The 20,193-nt window shown below is 42.2% G+C and overlaps 1 protein-coding gene across 1 annotated transcript in view; it reads left to right on the top strand.

Moving 5' to 3' along the window:
- RTN4RL2 (reticulon 4 receptor like 2) overlaps window positions 1–20,193 on the top strand; it is a 59,704-nt gene that overhangs the window by 3,813 nt on the left and 35,698 nt on the right. Inside the window, exon 2 of the mRNA XM_075217208.1 lies at window positions 792–1,288. Within this exon, the coding sequence (XP_075073309.1) occupies window positions 792–1,288 (497 nt within the window). The remainder of the gene's footprint in view (window positions 1–791; window positions 1,289–20,193) is intronic.

The following is a 20,193-nucleotide window of genomic DNA, read 5'->3' as shown; positions in this document are numbered from 1 at the left end:
ACACCAGTGTCCACATTGCTCATTGGATTACTTTTTAAATTTTCTTACACTCTAATTTTTTTTTTCCTTTTTTCATAAAATTGGCAGAATAAACCTGCACTGCAGAAATAAAACTGCAATTGCATTATTTGATTGACTGGGTTTACATTGGCAAGATCCTGAAACAACAGTGGGTATAAAAAAGTGTCAGTTGTTTTATAAGCAAAATTAAACAGTGCATCATTGGGTCAAATTGTAAAATTTGGGTAGGAGCCCGGTGATGCCATTCTCGCCACCAGGGAGGGCCCCTCACTATGTTCTCAATAGAGCAGAGCATGTACGATGCAGCATCTTGGGCCTCGGAGGGAGGCCCCAGCCAGAGCACTTATGGACCAAGTATTTTGAGTCCCCTCTTGGCCCCATACCCTCGGCACACCGTACTGGGTGAAACTAACATGTTTTTTAATTATTTATTTTTTCTGCATTTCACTTGAAAGAGGAGACACTCTTCCCATATTTAACAAAAACACCAGGAAGCTGAAATTAAATTAGGGTGGATCCAGAACAATGTCCTTTTTGCCCTTCATGCCTAATGACAAATGCAACTATGACAGCATTTATTGAATTTTTTTTATTTATAGGAGATTTGCAGTGTAAACGTTGCTAGTATATAGTACACATACTAATCTATGTTCTCTATTGTTTTCTTCTTTTTTTTTCAACATGTTTAATTTCCTCTTTTTTTCATCTGACTCCCCCATAATTTTGAACATTTCCGTTTTGCCTTACCCACCTGTGTCTTTCTGGAATAGGCTCCCTCCAGTACCTCCTTGGTTTTTTCCTCCTCCTTCCCCTTTCACTCTCTTACCCTTTCTCCCTCTCCCCGTGCCCTTCCCTTTGCACGTGTTATCCCTCACCCCCTACAGCCAGCTGCCAATCCCACAACCTGTCCCGTGTTCCTTCACCCCTGCCCAATCAGGCACGCAGAGTCTTCCTGCAGAACAACCAAATCTCGGAGTTGGGTCCTGGGCTCTTTTCTCCATTCACATCTGTACTTTGGCTTTTCTCTAATCGCATCTCTGTTCTGCGTCCTGGAACATTCCAGGGATTGGAGCACCTTGAGGAGTTGGACCTAGGCAAGAATCCATATTTGCCACCTCTCCAGCCGGACACCTTCAGTGGCCTCAGTTCCTTGCTCTCACTGCACCTGTATCAATGTCATATCCACAGGCTACCAGCAGAACTGTTCCGGGGCCTCCACTCTCTGCGCTACCTCTACTTACAACACAACCTCCTGACTGGACTGCCGGTGAGACAAATATTTATCTATTATTAGCATAGCCCTTAATATATGTACATTGCATATGAGTTGTCACGGAAAAGTATCTCCAATTTCTGTTTTAAACAATACACAAACATACCTTCATATTCTAAATTTTTTGGAGGTCCACTTCTTTTTACCCAAATTCCCCGTTCCCATCTCATTCCGATGTATCCATCTCAAGCTTGATCTATAGATCTCTGGGACCAAACATATAGCAGCCTGTATGTTATTACAAACATTATATTTTCTACAATAAGGTAAGGGTAACAACATACGTGTCTACCCTCATGCATTGCCTGAAAAACTCCTGGATTATAGTCTCTCTTACGCCATAGAGAGCATCCAATTCTCTGAGAAGGGTACTTACCTGCCTGCAATGTGCGTGAGGACATCATGATGATGCCAATCATATCCAAAACAAGCAGTGTACACTGAGTAAGTGAGCAAGGGGAGTGATGACGAACCTAGTCATGCCCAACTTTTCTTTTCATACCTTGCCTTACATCTTCCTTAAGTGAGGTGTGAAAAGTAGGCAAATAAGGATATTAGATGTCACAAAGGAGCTATGCTACCACATAAAAGTGCAGGGCTGCAGGATGGGTGTTTATATATAGGTCATGTAACTGCGAGGGGACATGCAAATGAGGGAGAGCTAGCTAGCTACTCGCTATTGCCCCAAGTTCTGTCTTGTATTTACATATCACAACCAGCTCTGTGACAAATGGGTGGAGCTTCATTTATTTCTTAGCAATGATGCTTGCAACAAATAATGAGTTGGGTTACCAGAGCACCCATGTAGATCCAAACACATATGAAATAGACATACATTATTTCTTTGTTTCAGGTTGTTTATATGCACAGATCTGGATTTGCTACCTTGGGCTGCTTTTCAACTACTTTTCATGTGGGAGATTGGAACTAATTCATATTGAAGAGTAGTATACTATTATTTTATGTGTGGATTAATTTGCTGGATTGAGAGACTGAATTTATATATTTATATTTATATTATCAGTTAATGTTCACATAGAAAAATCAAAGAAATATGTGTGATTTGTGGTGTTTTGAATTTGTCCATTTACTGTGCCACACTGTATAATAATTAATGTGAGAACTGTATGGTTCTTCATATTGTGTGCCTCATTTCTGAGATAAGAGTATGATTTCATTAGAGTCTGCTTTCTGTTAAAATATAAACTACAAGGACTGCTTTGTGAAGACTAGGACATGTGGCCATGTGGAACCCTACTCAATATTTATAGTGATTATTATACATATTGCATGTGGTTGTTCCTGCAATATGTGGTTTCTTCACTGTTAATTGCAATGAAAATAATTTTCTGGAATTAATTTAATTCATCCTGTGTTTTGTGGACATTAGTATATTGTGGCTCACTGTGTACAAGAGTTATATCTGTAATTGATTAGTATTTTGTTCTGTGCTATGTGGTTGTATTCTGCCAAGAGGTAGAACTAGCATGATAGTAGGTGGTGCAACTGTAAGTGGGCCCACAGTTGAACGACACCTTGTCCCCTGTTAAACCCCCAGCAGTGGGGCTATAGGCAATTTGTTACTTAGGACATGACTGCATGAGGGTGCACACATATATGAGCAGACAATTGGGCGATCAAACAGGGCAGAGCAGATGCAAGAAAATGGGGAACAAATATATGGGAAAGACATTGGAAAATTGGTGAATCAAACATAAAAAAATGGGGGCACTAACATGTTGAAGCCGATATGAAGATGTAAACAAGTCACCATGTTTGCGTGGGTTTCTTCCGGGTGCTCCAGTTTCCTCCCACACTGCAAGACATACTAGTAGGTTAATTGGCTTCTGCCAAAATTACATTTTGTGTGTGTGCTTGTGTGGCAGGGAATATGGTTTATAAGCGCTACTGGGGAAGGGACTAATGTAATTACATTTTCTCTATTATGTGCTGCATAATATGGTGGCATTATATAAATAAGGGTTAATAATAATAAGTGCATTGCTGCAGCTACCTACAATCAGCAAAGAACAGCCCAATTCACCAGCCGTTTCCATCAGAAGGAGCAAACTGTGGCACCCCTGCAGGTGCAGCAATCTTGACACACTAACACACACTATGTTTACCTTACAAGTCCTATCATGCCGGCCCACTGCTCTGTATGCCAGCACATTTGCCGATTCATAAACAACCTTTTAAATCTACTTTCACTGAGGAAAATTTAGCCACCATGTAGCAACACATCTTGCCCATGCACTTTGGTGGTAAATCCTGGCCTTGGCATGGTCTTGCCTTGGTCTTGATTTTGCCACACAGCTTTCATTCTTTAATAAAAAATGACACAACTCTAAGGGATATTGAAACTTGAATTGTTGTATTCCCAGCCCATGAAATGTGTTTTTCTATCTTTGTCCTACAATACTTTTAAAAATGCCTTTGTGTTTGTGGTCGAGTGTTTGCTTTGATCTAAACATTAATATATTATTTTAATATTTAATTGATGCTAATGTATTTATAAACTCTTGTAAATAATATCTGTGTAAATGGTGATTCTGATGTATTCTTTCTTATTTTCTTAGAGCAAATAGATAAACCATAACGTTATACTAATTGGAACTAAATACAGTATATACATATTCAGTGGTGGAGTGGGCTGGTATCAAGTGGTACATCCTAAGTCGACGATTCGGTACAACTATAAACACCATTGATGTATCTTTTGTAGTATAATAGTTTACTGTAAATATAGTTTTTATTAAATTCTGACATGTAGAGGTTCACATAGGCCGGTGCCAGTTTTGACCCCATGGCAGTGCTAGCCAATTGAATGTAGTAACAGTCACCATATTTGAAATAGTTATATTCAAAAAGCACTTTTAGTAGTTCTAACAAGAACTCAGGGGGAATGTTAGTTGTCTTTCTACCACACATTACACTCCTGATTGCTTCACCTTCATTGTGTGTTATAATGGTATCAAGAGAGGACACATCTATAGTGATCAGCCAGGCGTCTGATGGGATATCTCTTAGATCACATATTTTTGTAAGGAGGTCTGCTGTATCCCTAAGATAACTAGGGATCTCTCTTACATTTACTTGTATATAAATGTCCAAATACTTTGCAATGGGTTGTAATAATGAAACAATTACTGATATGATAAGGTGGCATGTAGGGTAGTTCAATGTTTTATGTATTTTCGGGACTATGTATATTAAGGACATCTGGGGTGTTCTGGTTTTAAATATTCTCCAATCATGTCACCCAAACAGCCACATTGTCCCCTGATCTATCACTTTATCAATTTTTATTTGTATCATTTTGGTAGGGTTGTACTTTAGTTTCCTATATACTTCCACATCAGCCAGTTGTCTCCAAATGTCCATATCATAGTCAGCAATATCTTTGACTATTATTACCCCACCTTTATCAGCTGGGCATATGACTATTTGGGTAATTTTTCAAAGGAAATTTAAAACATTCATTTGCCCCCTATTCAGATTATCAAAATGATGTGTGGAGACATTTTCAGTCCTTACTTCTTGGTTAAGTAGCCGCAAGAATGTCTTTATACTTAAATTAATACCTGTACCTAATTTCTTAAGATTCGGATAAGGAGTAGATTTTTATCTCTCATATGTGTGGAAAAGTATTCTTTTAATCCTAATTTTCTCTCAAGTTTATAGTGAGTCACTGACCACTGAAAATCATCATATTGCATAGTTGGAGAAAACATAAGACTCAAAGATAATAATGAATTTTCAGCTGTAGTTAAAGTCTGATGGGATAAAGGAAACAACAAGTATACATTTTCACCCTGCGATATAACACAAGCCACAGCTGATGTGTATTTGGTATCCACAAATAGCCAGGTCCTCCCAAGTTTGTATGATTGTTTGTTTTTGAAACATTTTCTTCAATCTGTTGTACGGAGTAATTGTTGTGACAAAGATCATATAATTGGTCCGAAACATTGACTTAGGATGGAAAATACTAGACTGAAATATAAGACTATGCTGGTATGGAGATTGTCCTTCCTATCTGAAATATAAGTTAGCCTATACAAAACCGGAGTTACTGCTATGCACCCCAGAAGACGTGTGTGTGTGTATATATAAATATATATATATATATATATATATATATATATATATGTATATGCCGGGGCCCATTATCTCCATGGGCCCTGGTGCATGCCATTCTAACATTTTGAAGTCATTGTAGTTTTCCTGAATGTGTTTACTTTGGTAAAGGGCCAAGATGTGTTCGGAAAAAACTAATCATTAGCAGTATGGGGTGTTGTACTGAGGGAAATTAGCATAATTAAAGTGTACAGTTACATTTTTAGGATATTTTCAATCACGGTGCCTAGTCATGCTGCAAGATACAGAACATAACAAATTAAATAATGTACAGTTGCAGTACCTAAAGGAACTGAATAAGAACAGTTACTGATAATTACATTCAACTTAGGAGAGAAGTAATACTCTATAAGTGGCCAACATTAAAAAAAATAAAAATTGGATATTTTTAAAGGCAAACCATTCAGAGTATGTCTTCAAAATCTAGGACAATCTCTGTAATGCAGGGACATTTGATAACTATGAGCAATACAGGCTTGTAGCCTAATCAACAACAAATGGTAGGAGCAAAATAAAAAAAGAAAAAGCATTTGTGATTAGTTGCAAACTTCAAAGCACAGAGTATGCTCATATTGTTACGAGAAATTGAGGAAAATTCAATACCAAAATCTATTTTTCTTTTTCATTAAAAATGAAACAGCAAAGGTCTTTGTTCTCCACACACACCTGAAAGCGGAGTAATGTTTCCACTTAATTTATTAATTACTTGTGATGCTAGTCCTTTGTGCACAAGAGCTCAGCTAACTGCATTGAAGTGGGAATGACTATAGCAGGTCCTCTTTGTTTCATTATCACAAATACTTTTATTTGAATAAAAGGTTTTTAAGCACATCTTTTGTTTATAAATACAAAGTAAAAACTATACCCTTATGTGTATATGTTTATATGTTAACATATTTTAAGTAGAGATGCTCACTGACCCCCATGTTTTGGTTTTGATTTTGTTTTTGGATCTGGATTACCTTCGGGTTTTGGTTTTGGTTTTGCCAAAACCGCCCTTGCGTGTTTTGGTTTTGTTTTTGTTTTGCTATTTTTTTCACAAAATTCCATTTTTCTGGGCTAAAATCACATAATTTAGGTATTATTTTGTACCTACATTATTATTATTAGAGATGCTCACTGACCCCCGTGTTTTGGTTTTGGATCTGGATTGCCGTCGTGTTTTGATTTTGGTTTTGCCAAACTGCCCTTGCGTGTTTTGGTTTTGGTTTTGTTTTGCAATTTTGTTTAAAAATCAATGTTTTTTGGGCATAAAATAACCTAATTTAGTGCTCCACCTGTTTCTTGGATAAGTAAGGTAATTCTAAAGCTAATAAATTAGGAAGAAAACAGTTTAATCCCTGGTAGGCAGTTCTTAATTCTGCACACAAACCTGGTTGTCTTCCTCTTCATCTTAGCCTATTGGCAATGCAGCCATCGTCACTTGTAGTTGAATAGAAAAAAAGCAGCCTGCATAGACTGTAGAATTAGAAAGTAAAAATAAATGGACCAAGGTAGTTTGGTGGCAATCTATGCCCCCCCCACCCCCCCCCCCCCCCACCCCGCCCTCCACTTGTAGTTGAATAGAAAAAAAGCAGCCTGCATAGACTGTAGAATTAGGAAGTAAAAATAAATGGACCAAGGTAGTTTGGTATCTGTCTGCATCAGCCCCCCCCCCTCACCCACTTGTAGTAAAATAGAACAATAGCAGCCTGCATAGACTGTAGAATTAGAAAGTAAAAATAAATGGACCAAGGCAGTTTGGTATCTGTCTGCATCAGCCCCCGCATCCACTTGTAGTAAAATAGAACAAAAGCAGCCTGCATAGACTGTAGAATTAGAAAGTAAAAATAAATGGACCAAGGCAGTTTGGTATCTGTCTGCATCAGTCCCCCCCCCCATCCACTTGTAGTAAAATAGAACAAAAGTAGCCTGCATAGACTGTAGAACTAGAATATAAAAAGAAATGGACAAAGGCAGTTTGGTATCTGTCTGCATCAGTCCCCCCCTCCCCCATCCACTTGTAGTAAAATAGAACAAAAGCAGCCTGCATAGACTGTAGAACTAGAATATAAAAAGAAATGAACAAAGGCAGTTTGGTATCTGTCTGCATCAGATCCCCTCTCCACTAGAAGAAAAATAGAAAACTATTCAGCCGTTATATAATTTAGAATATAAATAGAAATTGAGAAAGGCAATTTGGTATCTGTCTGCATCATAATCATCAACATCATCATTAGCGCCATTGTCGCCTACACAAATCTTCCCCTCTTCTAATTCCAAAGTGGCATCCTCAATTTGTGTATCACCAGCTACACTCGGGCTGTTCAGGCACACATCAGCAGAACTGCTGAAAGGGTCCCTCTTTATGGGTACACAAACAGCATGCTCACGATTAGACATACCACTGGTGGATGGACTCTCCACAGGGATTGGTGTCATTTCTGATTCAGAGCATACATTATCCTCTAATGCCTTACTGCGGCGGTTCCCAAACTGTGCGCCACGACTCCCAGGGGTGCCGCCGCGCTGTCACTGGGGTGCCGCGGGCCAGCCCTAAAAAAAGAAAGAAAACAGAAACTTACCAATCCGCGCGGCGCCGGGACCCAGCAGCCTCCTCTCTCCCACAGCTGTCACTGAATGACGTCAGTGACAGCTGCGGGAGAGAGGAGGCTGCTGGGTCCCAGCGCCGCGCGGATTGGTAAGTTTCTGTTTTCTTTCTTTTTTCTATGGCTGGCGCCTAGCGCGGGGCAGAGTGAGAGGGATTGTAGCAGAGGAGGGGGACAGAGAGAAGAGGAGGGGGATAGAGGGCAGAGGAGGAGGGGGACAGAGGGCAGAGGAGGAGGGGGACAGAGGACAGAGGAGGATGTGGACAGGGTGAAAGAGGGCAGAGGAGGGGGACAGGGTGAAAGAGGGCAGAGGAGGGAGACAGGGTGAGAGAGGGCAGAGGAGGTGGACAGCGTGAGAGAGGGCAGAGGAGGTGGATAGCGTGAGAGAGAGCAGAGGAGGTTGACAGAGGGCAGAGGAGGGGGACAGCGTGACAGAGGGCAGAGGAGGGGGACAGCGTGACAGAGGGCAGAGGGGGCAACGTGAGAGAGGGCAGTGTGCCTGGACGCAGAGGGGGCAGTGTGCCTGGATGCAGAGGGGGCAGTGTGCCTGGGGGCAGAGTGTCTGGAGGCAGAGGGGGCAGAGTGCCTGGGGGCAGAGTGTCTGGATGCAGAGGGGGCAGAGTGTCTGGATGCAGGGGGCAGTGTGCCTGGATGCAGAGGGGGCAGTGTGCCTGGATGCAGAGGGGGCAGTGTGCCTGGATGCAAAGGGGGCAGTGTGCCTGGAAGCAGAGGGGGCAGAGTGTCTGGATGCAGAGGGGGCAGAGTGTCTGGATGCAGATGGGGCAGAGTGTCTGGATGCAGAGGGGCATTTTTGCATACAACTAAATAAGTATTTCTGTCGTGACCTAAATACTTATTACAATTTTTTGACCCAACTACTTCTAAAACAGGACTGCTCAGTAATTATTTTGGATGGGTGCCTTGAAAAAATTTGGAGACTCTAAGGGTGCCACGAACTGCAAAAGTTTGGGAACCACTGCCTTACTGTTTTCTTGCAGCTCAGCTTTCTGACATAACAGTAGTTGTGCACCACTTTTAGACTCCAAATTACTTGGTCTTGACCATACAAGAAGAAGACTCAGTAAAATTTTTTGATCTGCCACTAATAGAGAAAGGCGAAGGCCTCATTCTTTCTTTGCCACTGCGTGTGTAGAAAGGCATGTTGGCAATTTTTTTTTATCGGCAGTTAACTTTTCCACAGTTACACTTTTTTTCGCTTCCACACGGTAAAAAGTTTTTGGGTGTGTGTTTTTTCCCTGATTTAAAAAGACTATGTATTTTTACATAGGCTTTACCAGATGACGTACTGGGAACACTACCATCAGGACTGGTGCCAGCACCTGCTTGCTGATTCTGCTCATATGTGGACTGCTTTGAATCCATTTTAATGAGCCCAAACCACTTGTAGTGCTAAAATATTGTATAGATAGATAATGTTGCTAAATATGACTTTTGGTAGCCAGAAAAATTATTGTTTCACACTGGGGAATATGGGACACCACAAAGCACTTGTAGTGCAAACAATTGTATAGATACTGCTGATAAATATCACTTTTGACAGGCAGAAAAATTAGTGTTTCACACTGGGGAATATGGGACACCCCAAAGCACTTGTAGTGCAAACAATTGTATAGATACTGCTGATAAATATCACTTTTGACAGCCAGAAAAATTATTGTTTCACACTGGAGAATATGGGACACCCCAAACACTTGTAGTGCAAAATATTGAAAAAAAGCCTCCTCTATCCTCATCTCTTCCTGCTCTAACAATTGCTAATAGAATTGGTAATAATAATAGAATTGAATAGATTAGAATTGAAATAATAATAGAAAGAATAAGGTGTACAATTATTGCTCTGTCCCTGCTCTAATACAGCCTGTGACCTAACCCTGCTCTCTCCCTCTGTCAAATGGAGATGGATTGCTGAGTAGGCGGGTATTTATGCTTTTCAAATATCGCAAGAATCGAGCTCTGAGATCCGACTATGTCATGATGACGTTTTGCCTCAATTTCGATTACGAACGCGCGGGAGAGTATCCGAGTACTCGGATAGGTGAAGTTCGGGGGGGTTCGGATCTCTGGGAACCGATCCCGCCCATCTCTACTTTTCATACACTTTCAGCCAAATACTGCAGCGAGCTGGCTGGATGTTAAGCGACAGAGCAACGACACAAACACACTGCAGTATATATCACATCTAGAAAACATTGCCACACACCAGTGTCACAAACTCACAATAGAAAAGTAATACAAGATGGAATTGTCCTTGTGGCCTCCCACCCACCCATATGTTGGATCTTAAAAAGGACATGCGCAATTTAACAAACCAAGCACTTCAGCGACAAGGGCTGCCACTTTTGTGGCTGGAGTGTGGTATATTTGGGCCCCCACTAAACCAGCTATCAATGCCCTAAAGGCAGGTTAGACCAACAGTGCTGTCAAATGAATTCTACACTGTCAAGATGTTGTCGTCATCATCTTTAGCATCATCCTCACCCTCATCAGTGTGTACATCATTATCACAGACTATTAATTCATCTCCGCTGGAATCCGTCAATACAGAAGTGTCAGTATTTGCATGTATTTGCCCGTAAAGGCCTTACTCGTGGAAGATGTAGTTCATTTTGATGAACATCATCTTTTCCACATTTTTAGGAAGTAACCTCCTAAGTCGATCACTTACAAGGTTCCCGGCTGTGCTGAAAACTCTTTCTGAGTACACACTGGAGGGTGGGCAGCTTAGGTATTGCAAAGCCAGTGCGTACATGGGTTTCCAAATTGCTTGTTTTTCCTCCCAGTATGGAAAGGGACATGTCGATTTCAATGAACTGTTGTAAATAATCCTCCGCCATCCTTTGCATGTTAATATAGGATTGGAAGGAGTTATGGCCGAGGTCACACGTTTTTTGCTAAATTCTTTCAAACCAGACCAGATGTCAACACTATGCACTTTAAGAAAGTCTTTAGCAGATGATGTAGAAGTAGAGGGATTATTATTATCATCATCATGAGTGGTGCCAGCAGCTGCTTGGTGCTCCTGGTCTTCTGGGGACTGATGGGAATCCATCATCATCATATTCATCAACATTTATTTATATAGCGTCAGCAAATTCTGTAGCGCTTTACAATTGGGAACAAACATTGATAAGACAATACTGGGTAGTACATACAGACAGAAAGGTAAGAGAACCCTGTTCGCAAGCTTACAATCTATAGGACAATGGGAGTTAGAAACACAAGGGCATATGCTACATCATATTGCACAATGGACCAGCTAGAACGCAAAGGTAAAAGTATTGAGTGGGCTGTGTGTGTTGCAATGCTGGTCAGAAGGTTGTTGTCTTGCGTTAGCAGTGTAGAGGATGGTAATAGGGTAATCTAGGGAAATTAAGATGGTGGTTGAAGAATATCATAACCTTGTCTGAAGAGGTAGGTTTTCAGTGAACGCTTGAAGGTTTGAAGACTAGAGGAAAGTCTTATTGTGCGTGGGAGGGAATTCCACAAAGTGGGTGCAGCCCGGAAAAAATCCTGTAACCGAGAATGGGAGGATGTGATGAGAGTGGAGGAGAGACGTAGATCTTGTGCAGAACGGAGGTGTCGAGTAGGGAGATATTTTGAGACCAGTGAAGAAATGTATGCCGGTGCAATTTTGTTGATGGCCTTGTATGTTAGTAGAAGAATTTTATATTGGATTCGTTGAAATACAGGCAGCCAATGTAGAGACTGACAGAGTGGCTCAGCAGAGGAAGAATGGTTAGTAAGGAAAATCAATCTAGCCGCTGCATGCAAAATAGATTGTAGGGGTTTTAAGTCTGACTTTGGGAAGACCAGTAAGGAGGGAATTACAATAGTCGATGCGGGAGATGATGAGTGCATGAATTAATGTTTTTGCGGTGTCTTGTGTCAGATATGTGCATATTCTGGAAATGTTCTTTAGGTGTATGTAACATGATTTAGATATAGAGTTGGTGTGGGGAATAAACGAGAGTTGTGAATCAAGGATTACACCTAGGCAACTATCTTGCGGGGTGGGATTTATGGTCATGTTATCAACAGCCATAGCTCTGGCACAGTACAATCTGAGTGTAAAGAACAATAGTAGCCTATTAAATTTTTATAAAGAAAATGCAAAATGCCACCTCTCTTAATTGTGGGTGAATTGTGGCACAATACAGTTTGACTGTAAAGAACAATAGTAGCCTATTAAATTTTTATAAAGAAAATGCAAAATGCCAACTCTCCTAATTGTGGGCGAGCTCTGGCATAGTACACTGTGAGTGGAGACTCGAAAGAACAATAACAGCCTATTGAACTATAAAGCAAACCCCTGTGCCACCTCTCCTAATTCTGGCTGAGCTCTGCAACAGTACACTGTGAATGGAGACTGGAAAGAACAATACCAGCTCTGGCACTGGCAATGTGACTTGAGACTATAACTATACTAACCCTGCCTAACTACACTAGACCCTATCAAAGATGCTGCTATCCCTTCTCTGTCTCTCTGTGAAATGGCTACGGAGCTCCGTTTTGGGCTTTATTTAAAGAATCAAAATCCTGCAAGATCCGACGAGACAATGATGGCTCCAGTTCCGAGCTGGCTCACAAGCCGGCTCAGATACCCTGAGTTCGGGAGGGCTCGGTTTTCGGAAAACCGATCCCGCGCATCTCTCATTTTAAGTATATAAATGCTTAATAAACACCACCTCTGATATTTATGTATTTTATTCTTTACTAACAAAGTAAACTGTAACATTTAGCAAAATGTAATATATACTGAAGTTGTCTGAGGTATCCCCCAGGACACTCATGCTCCGTAAAGCCTATTTTAAACTGTTTTCCCAGGGCTCCTTTGTCTCTGTGATATTGGTTATTCAATTGGATAAAAGTGTCAACCAGCCATATATGTCTGCCAGACAGGACATGACCCTACAGTCATGGACCAATATCTACTTTCAGCTCCCTATTGGTCCATAGGGTGCATGTGCAGCATAGCGACTTATATACTTATATGCACACCTCTGCTGCTCAATTTATTAAAAAAAAAAGGTCAGGCATGAGAGTAAACCCCATGCAGTTGTAACGAAGGCACCCCTAAAAAGTTAGCAAGCTCCAAATCGTACTGCTTACCTCACTATACTCTGTGTTGTTGAACAACTGGATGTAGTTTGTATTATGCCTACAATATATTGCTTATGTTTATTTTTTTAAAAAGGGAATGCACATACAAGTAGTTAATTTATTGATTATTTGTAATTGCCCACAGTAGTTGTTATGCAAAAAGAAAAGTACCATTATCGGCAGATGGAGTTAATAATTACAATGAATTGAAGAGGCTGATGACCTCTTAGAAAAAAGTTACAAGAATACCATGGTAACTGCCTCTGGATGACCCGGTTGGAGGTCAATAGGACAATCCCAAGCATCATGAGGAGGCAGGTATTCGAAACGGACTTTATCGAAGACATCGGAGAAGGGATTGAGATGAGGAGGCAGGAGGGTCACAGGATCGGCAGACTGAATTGAAGAAACCAGTAGGGGACTGACCTGGACCAGGCAGCGAGAAGGGCAGGAAGCTCCCCAACCCAAGATCTAAAAGGAAGACCAGTCAATATGAGGAGAATGCTGTTGGAGCCAGGGTAGGCCCATAATAATTGGACTAGTGACCTGGGAGAGAATAAGGAAGGAGATGGTCTCAAAATTTAAAGCTCCTACTTGAAGAGTGGTCTGAAGGAGAATGGTTCCGTTAGCAATACGATTGCCATCAATAGCAGTGATGGTAATGGGCTGAGCCAGAAGTTTAGTAGGTATTGATTATTTCTTGACTATAGTGGAGGAAATGAAATTCCCTGCAGCCCATGAATCCAAAAAGGGCATAGGAACTTAAATGGAACCATGGATCCATGAATGGTCACAGGAATAAAACACACAGAAGCTTTTTGGAAATTTGGAGAAGATTTTGATGTCCCCAGCCTGACCTCCAAAGAGCAAGTTAGGGCCTGGCGTTTCCCTGAGGTTTAGGGCATGAGACTATGAGATGACTCGCCACAGTAGATGCAGAGATTACTGGAACTTCTTCTCTGCCTCTCTTCAGGAGAAAGTCTGGAGCGGGCCAGTTGCATAGGTTCCTCGGTAGGGCTGGGCGGCCGGAACTGGGGAGCCAGTTTGATCGCAGACCGTTAGGTAGTGTCTTTCTCCAAGGATCTTTCCTGGAAGCGGGTGTACACTCGATGGCAGAGAAAAATCAGAGTATCAAGGGAGGTAGGTAATTCCTGGGAAGCAACAGGAAGAAACAGCTACTGCCAGTGGCTGGGCCTCAGGAATGGGAGCCGGAGCTTGCAGTGGAGTGGGAGGAGCGACTTGCAAGTTATCCTCAATCAAAGTTTGAAGACATTGGAGTAACTGAACCTGAGCGGCATCTTGCTACTCAACTCTTCCCACCAAGTGCTGCTGCATGTCCTTTGGGGATGGTTCTCGTTTGGGATCCATTTAATGGCCAGATCTTACTGTCACAACCAGTAGGGTCAGAGGAGTGCCCGTACAGTCTGCTTATGTTGGTACTATCTTTTAGAAGGCACAAAGTCGAACGGAGAGGGAGGAGTTTGCCAGAGGCTCCCGCAAGGGAGTTTGGACTTTGCAGCTCCCAGACCGCAGGTCGCGGTTCTCCTTGGAGGTGATGAACAAAACTCTAATGAGAACCAAGACTATAACTGAGGATGACATGAATGAGAAGTATCTGAATAGGTGAAAGACTAGGAGACAGTCCCCCAGGAAAACAGTAGGGCTGATATACTGGGAGCTAGGATTAGGAGAGCAGTAGGCTGGTTACACAGGAGGCAGGTAGCGATGGTCAGCAGAGTGATTACTACAAGGATAGTGGAGTAGACACAGAGGCTGTGATAATTTGTGGATTGATGTGCTGGAGACTCAGAGAATAGGTAGCAATAATCTGCAAAGCATTTACCACAAGGATAGTGGAGTAGACACAGAGGCTGTGATGATCTGCGGATAGATGAGCTGGAGACTCAGAGAACAGGTAGCAGTCAGGAGCAAGGGAACAGGACGTCTGAACAGGAGGAGAGACCTGAAGATCTGGCAACTAACACAGGTACAAGGTGTGTGAAGTCTTGCATCCAATTGGCTGGAAAGAATGAATGGGGAGATTGCCAGTTTGTGCATGCTCAGATCAGCTGATAAAATGGCGCCCAGCCAGGGGAGCCGCAGTGTCCATCCGGAGGAGTACAACTGTCAGAAAGAAAGTGAGTAATAGCGGGGAATCCGTCGATCAGCAAGTCTGATGTGTGACATTATGACACATTGTTGTGCCCCAAAACATAGTATGACACATAGTTGTGCCCCAATACATATTATGACACATAGTTGTGCCCCCAATACATAGTATGCCACATAGTTGTACCCCCAATACATAGTATGACACATAGGTGTGCCCCAATACATAGTATGACACATAGTTTTACCCCAATACATAGTATACCACACAGTTGTGCCCCAAATACATAGTATGTCACATAGTTGTGCCCCCAAAACACAGTAAGCCACTTAGTTGCGCTCCCAATACATTGAATGCCACATAGCTGTGCCTTCAGTACAAAATCCAGCCTCAAAATGAAAAGAGGAGAATGAATTCAAGGATTAAAAGGATTAAGGATGTGTATGATTAAAACTGCTCCTGCAAACCTGTGCCGATTGTAAATAATACTTGTGTCAACTTTCTTTCAACATAAACAGCGTGCATCATACTTACCTTTTCCGCAACACACGTCTTCCGTTCTGCTTGGGAGCTGCTTTGCTAAAACAGCCGATGATGGCAGTTGCAGCTATCTTCAGCTGCTTTAACTCGGCGTCCCATACAAAAGTGGTCTGCATGCCGACCCCTGCTCTATACAATGAAAGCCCCTATATTGGGTCACACATTCATGTGTTTATAGATTGAGAGCAACTTACCAAGAGGTACCCCAGAAACCTCCAAATGACAATGGAGGACCAGCTACTGATACCAAACATGACTCTCAAACAACAATACCTAAATGGAAGTTGCTTGAAAAGAGATAATCCCACCCTTTCAAGCACTTGCTGTGAACTTATAAATTGATTGAGCAACTTCCATTTCTATATTGCTCATACAGGTTGCCAAATTCCCCTATGATGTTGCTCTTCTTTCTGTAAAATGTTTTCCTATTTTAGCTACTGCTAAGTTAAATTACAGAAATCATGATGAGTCCGGTTAAATTAATATATTTAAACATAGAGGAACTGCATTCCTACAAAAGAGAAGTCTAGCCCTTATGTATCCAGATCTCAGCTAGGGGTCGTCTGAGTAAACTTAACACATTTTCATGGATTAAAGGCCTCTCTCAATATTTTCTCTGATGAATGGCCCCACAAATAAAATGGGCTTACACAATTTCTCTGAAGAAGTCCAGGTGGTAAATGTATCAAGCTCCGATTTTTAATATCCTGCGATTTTCTCAGGAGAGTTGAAACTCGTCGATTTATTAACCTGATATTTGATGTAAAATCACCAAAGATGTGTTTCTGTCAAAATCGCCATTTCCAACATCGCTAGAGATCCTGACTGCCACTCTAGCTAAGTCTCCAGATGTATGAAGCTGCAAGTTTATTAAAAACATCACTGTTACACTGCCCTGCCTATAGAGCCGCAGGTCCTGGCGGCTGTCAAAAGTTTAAAAATAGATGAATCTTTGTACAAAAAGAAGTCCCCCTGTCCGAGCACTATTAACCCTAGTGCTGCCAGCCTACTGCTGGTTGCGCAAAAATTGGGGAAAAATTTGCAAAGGGTTTCCCCCGATTTTCACGTAACCAGCATTTGGCAAACCAGCCGGGGCCATGTTGGCACTTGTGGTTCTTTTTCAAAGATTCATCTATTTTTTTTTTTAGAATTCTTTATTTTACATGTTCATTAAAGAATACAAACCAGACAACAATTGCATGATGATATAGAAAGGTGAAGGATACAGATCACACATGGTAAACATCATTAGAACTGAGTTCAACTCAATAAAAGTGTGGATAATGGGGTCAGAATCCAGCATAGTGAGCATCAAGTGGTGTGACCAATTTTATGAATATAAACATTCTATAACAGTATAACATTAAGAAAAAGCAGGAATAATGTGGTGGTGGAGGAACATGGGAGGGTAAAGGAAGGGCAGGGTAATGGGGGGACCACAAAAAAACCCTTATGGGTGTTCTTAGGTTTAGGTAGTGCGAGACTATTGGAGAATGCTTGGGAGTAAGTCTAGTTGAGGGGGTGGTATCACTGTACACGGGTAGGAGTTTGGCGGTAGTGGGTTGATTTGGAGGAGATAGGCCCCACTTGGTATCAGGGTGGGTAGACTGATTCTAAATAAAGCCAGGAGGTAGAGCCATGAGGGACATACAAGGCAACCATTTGAGAGTAGTGAGAGGCCAGATAGTAAGTTGTGATGTCAGTGAGGCCTCTTCCACCTCTGGAGATTCACCACTTCAGAACATTGGTCAAGATCCTCGGGGGCCTGTGATTCCAGAGGAAACGGGTGAGGGCTTGCTGGATGTTGTGGAGGAGTGAAGTGGGGACAGCAACAGGTAAGGTTTGGAAGAGGTAAAACCATTTGGGTAGGATACTCATTTTAATGGCTATGATCCTACCCAGCCACGAAATTATGAGTCTATTCCTGGAGACCAAATCAGATTGCATTTTGGGCAAGAGAGGTGGGAAGTTTTCCTGGAAGAGAAGGTAATAGTGTGACGTAAGGAAGACCCCTAAAAATTTGAGCTTTCTTAGTTGCCATTTGAAATGGAAGTTAGACTTGAGGGTCCTGGTTTCCTGAGGGGAGACGTGGAGCAGCATGGCATCTGATTCTGAGTAGTTGATTTTGTAATCTGAGACGACACTATAGGTCTACAGAACACTATAGAGGTTGGGGAGGGATATTGATGGGTGAGATAGTGAAAGAAGGATGTCGTCCACGAAGAGGGGAACTGTGGAGTTGATGCTGTCCACCTGCACCTCTCGAATATCTGATCTGTGAGTGGCTCAATCACGAGAGCGAATATTGAAGGGGATAAGGGGTAGCCCTGTCTCGTACCATTAGTAATAGAGACTGTATTAGAAGTAGTTCCGTTAATCAGGACCTTTACTGAGGGAGTGGAGTTCGAGTGCCAGAACACCAGTTAGGAAGGGACCAGTTAGGCCAAAAGATTCAAGAATGGCTTGCATGAAACCCCAGGAGATCTTGTCAAATGCTTTTTCAGCATCTAGGGAGAGCATAATAGTATGAGATGCCCTGGAGTTTGCAATATGGATAATATCAATAGCCCGTCTGGTATTATCCCTCGCCTGCCTTCCCGGGAATAAAGCCCACTTTATTGTAGTGGACGAGGAAGGGGAGGAATGGATTCAATCGATTTGCCAGGATCTTGGCATAAATCTTGAGATCAATGTTAAGTAGGGAGATGGGCCTGTAGCTTGCACATGTTGATAAGATCCTTACCCTCCTTAGGGATTACTACAATCTTGGCTTCTAACATTTTTGGGGGGAAAGGGACTCCCTGAAGGGCACTATTGAAAAGGGAGCGCAGGTGGGGAGCAAGCAACCCCGAAAATTTCTTGTAATATATGGCCGTAAACCCATCCGGGCCCAAGGATTTACCATTTTTTTGTTCCTTGATGGTCTTCTCAATTTCATCTACTGAGATCTCTTCACTGAGTTGCACAAGGGCCTTGCGTAAGTTTTAGCAAAAAAATGTGAGATTAATTTGGAGTTGGGTGGAGTCACCGGGGTGGAAGTAGGAGAGTGCAGATTGTAGAGACTGGAGTAGTAGCCTTGGAATGCATCTCTAATTCCTGTGGGGTCGTAAATTAGCTGGTGGCGCGAATGTCGGATCAAGACTATGTTTATATGTGTCCTTTTGCCTCTTAGATGTGATACAAGAATTTTGGTGGCTTTGTCCCCTTTTTCATAAAAGGTTTAGTGAAGCTATTTGAGGCATTTGGCTGTTTGTTTAGAGAGAAAGAGGTCTAATTTGGCTCTGGTTGTATATAGGTCAGCCAAAATCGTGGGATTAGGGGACGCTTTCTGTCTAGATTGTAAGTCTTGGATTTTAGAGACAACCCGTTGGATTTAGTGATGGTCTCTTTTTTGCTCCTGGAAGCTATGCTGAGCAGGTGTCCCCTCAGCACTGCTTTGTGTGCTGTCCAGACAGTGGACTTGGAAATATCGGGGCCATCATTCAGTTCGAAATAGTCTTCAAGATGCTTTTGGAGCTGGGAGACTATGGTTGGGTTATGTAGTAGGTAGTCATTGAGGCACCAATTCAGAGGACGAGGAGGAGGTAGCAAACCTGTGAAATCGATGGATATCGGGGCGCGGTCGGTCCAGATTAGCGGGTGGACCATGAGCGGATTTAAGGTTTAAAGCAAAGTCATGGCTGAGCCGGATCATAACAATTCGGGAGCAGGAGTTGTGTAGTAGGGAGTAAAATGTGTAATCTCGGATCATTGGCCCCTTTACCCTCCAAGAGTCATAGAGGAGGTGAGATTTCATGAGACTGAGAGACTTGAAGTGTTGGGAGTCTGATGGAGCAGGAGGGGAGGCCACGGGGACAGAGCGGTGGATGGAGCTGTTCAGAACAGTGTTGAAGTCCCAGCGACAATTAGGTCTCCCTGTCTGTGTTGAGTAAGAAGGCCATCCAATTTTGTAAATAAACTATTTTGGAGTTAGTTAGGGGCACAAATATTAACTATCAGCAGATCTTATTATTTAGTTTGCCAACTAGAATAATAAAGCATCCCTCTTTGTCCGCTAGAGAGTCTATATGATCGTATGGCAAGCAAAGAGGATTGTCACTCCCCATTTCTTGGTTACGCAATCACAGACATAATAAGTGTCGAGGTACACTTTGGAGTTGAGAGCAGGATGGGAATCATGTAAAAAATGTGTCTCTTGTAGAAAGATTAGGTCTTCCTTGTGTAGTTTGAGTGTGGTATGAAGTTTCCCATGTTTCTGAGGGCTATTAAGCCCTTTCACATTAAAAGATAGAACCCAGAGACCCATGTGTGGCAATTAGGAGGGAGAATGTGAAAATATGTGGACTCGAGGGAGCAGAAGTGCATGTCAGTTGGAGCAGGGATGGCGTGTAGGGGGGTGT

This window comes from Mixophyes fleayi, chromosome 6, assembly GCF_038048845.1.
Source record: "Mixophyes fleayi isolate aMixFle1 chromosome 6, aMixFle1.hap1, whole genome shotgun sequence".
Classification (NCBI taxonomy): domain Eukaryota; kingdom Metazoa; phylum Chordata; class Amphibia; order Anura; family Limnodynastidae; genus Mixophyes; species Mixophyes fleayi.
This window is presented reverse-complemented; position numbering and strand designations above follow the sequence as displayed.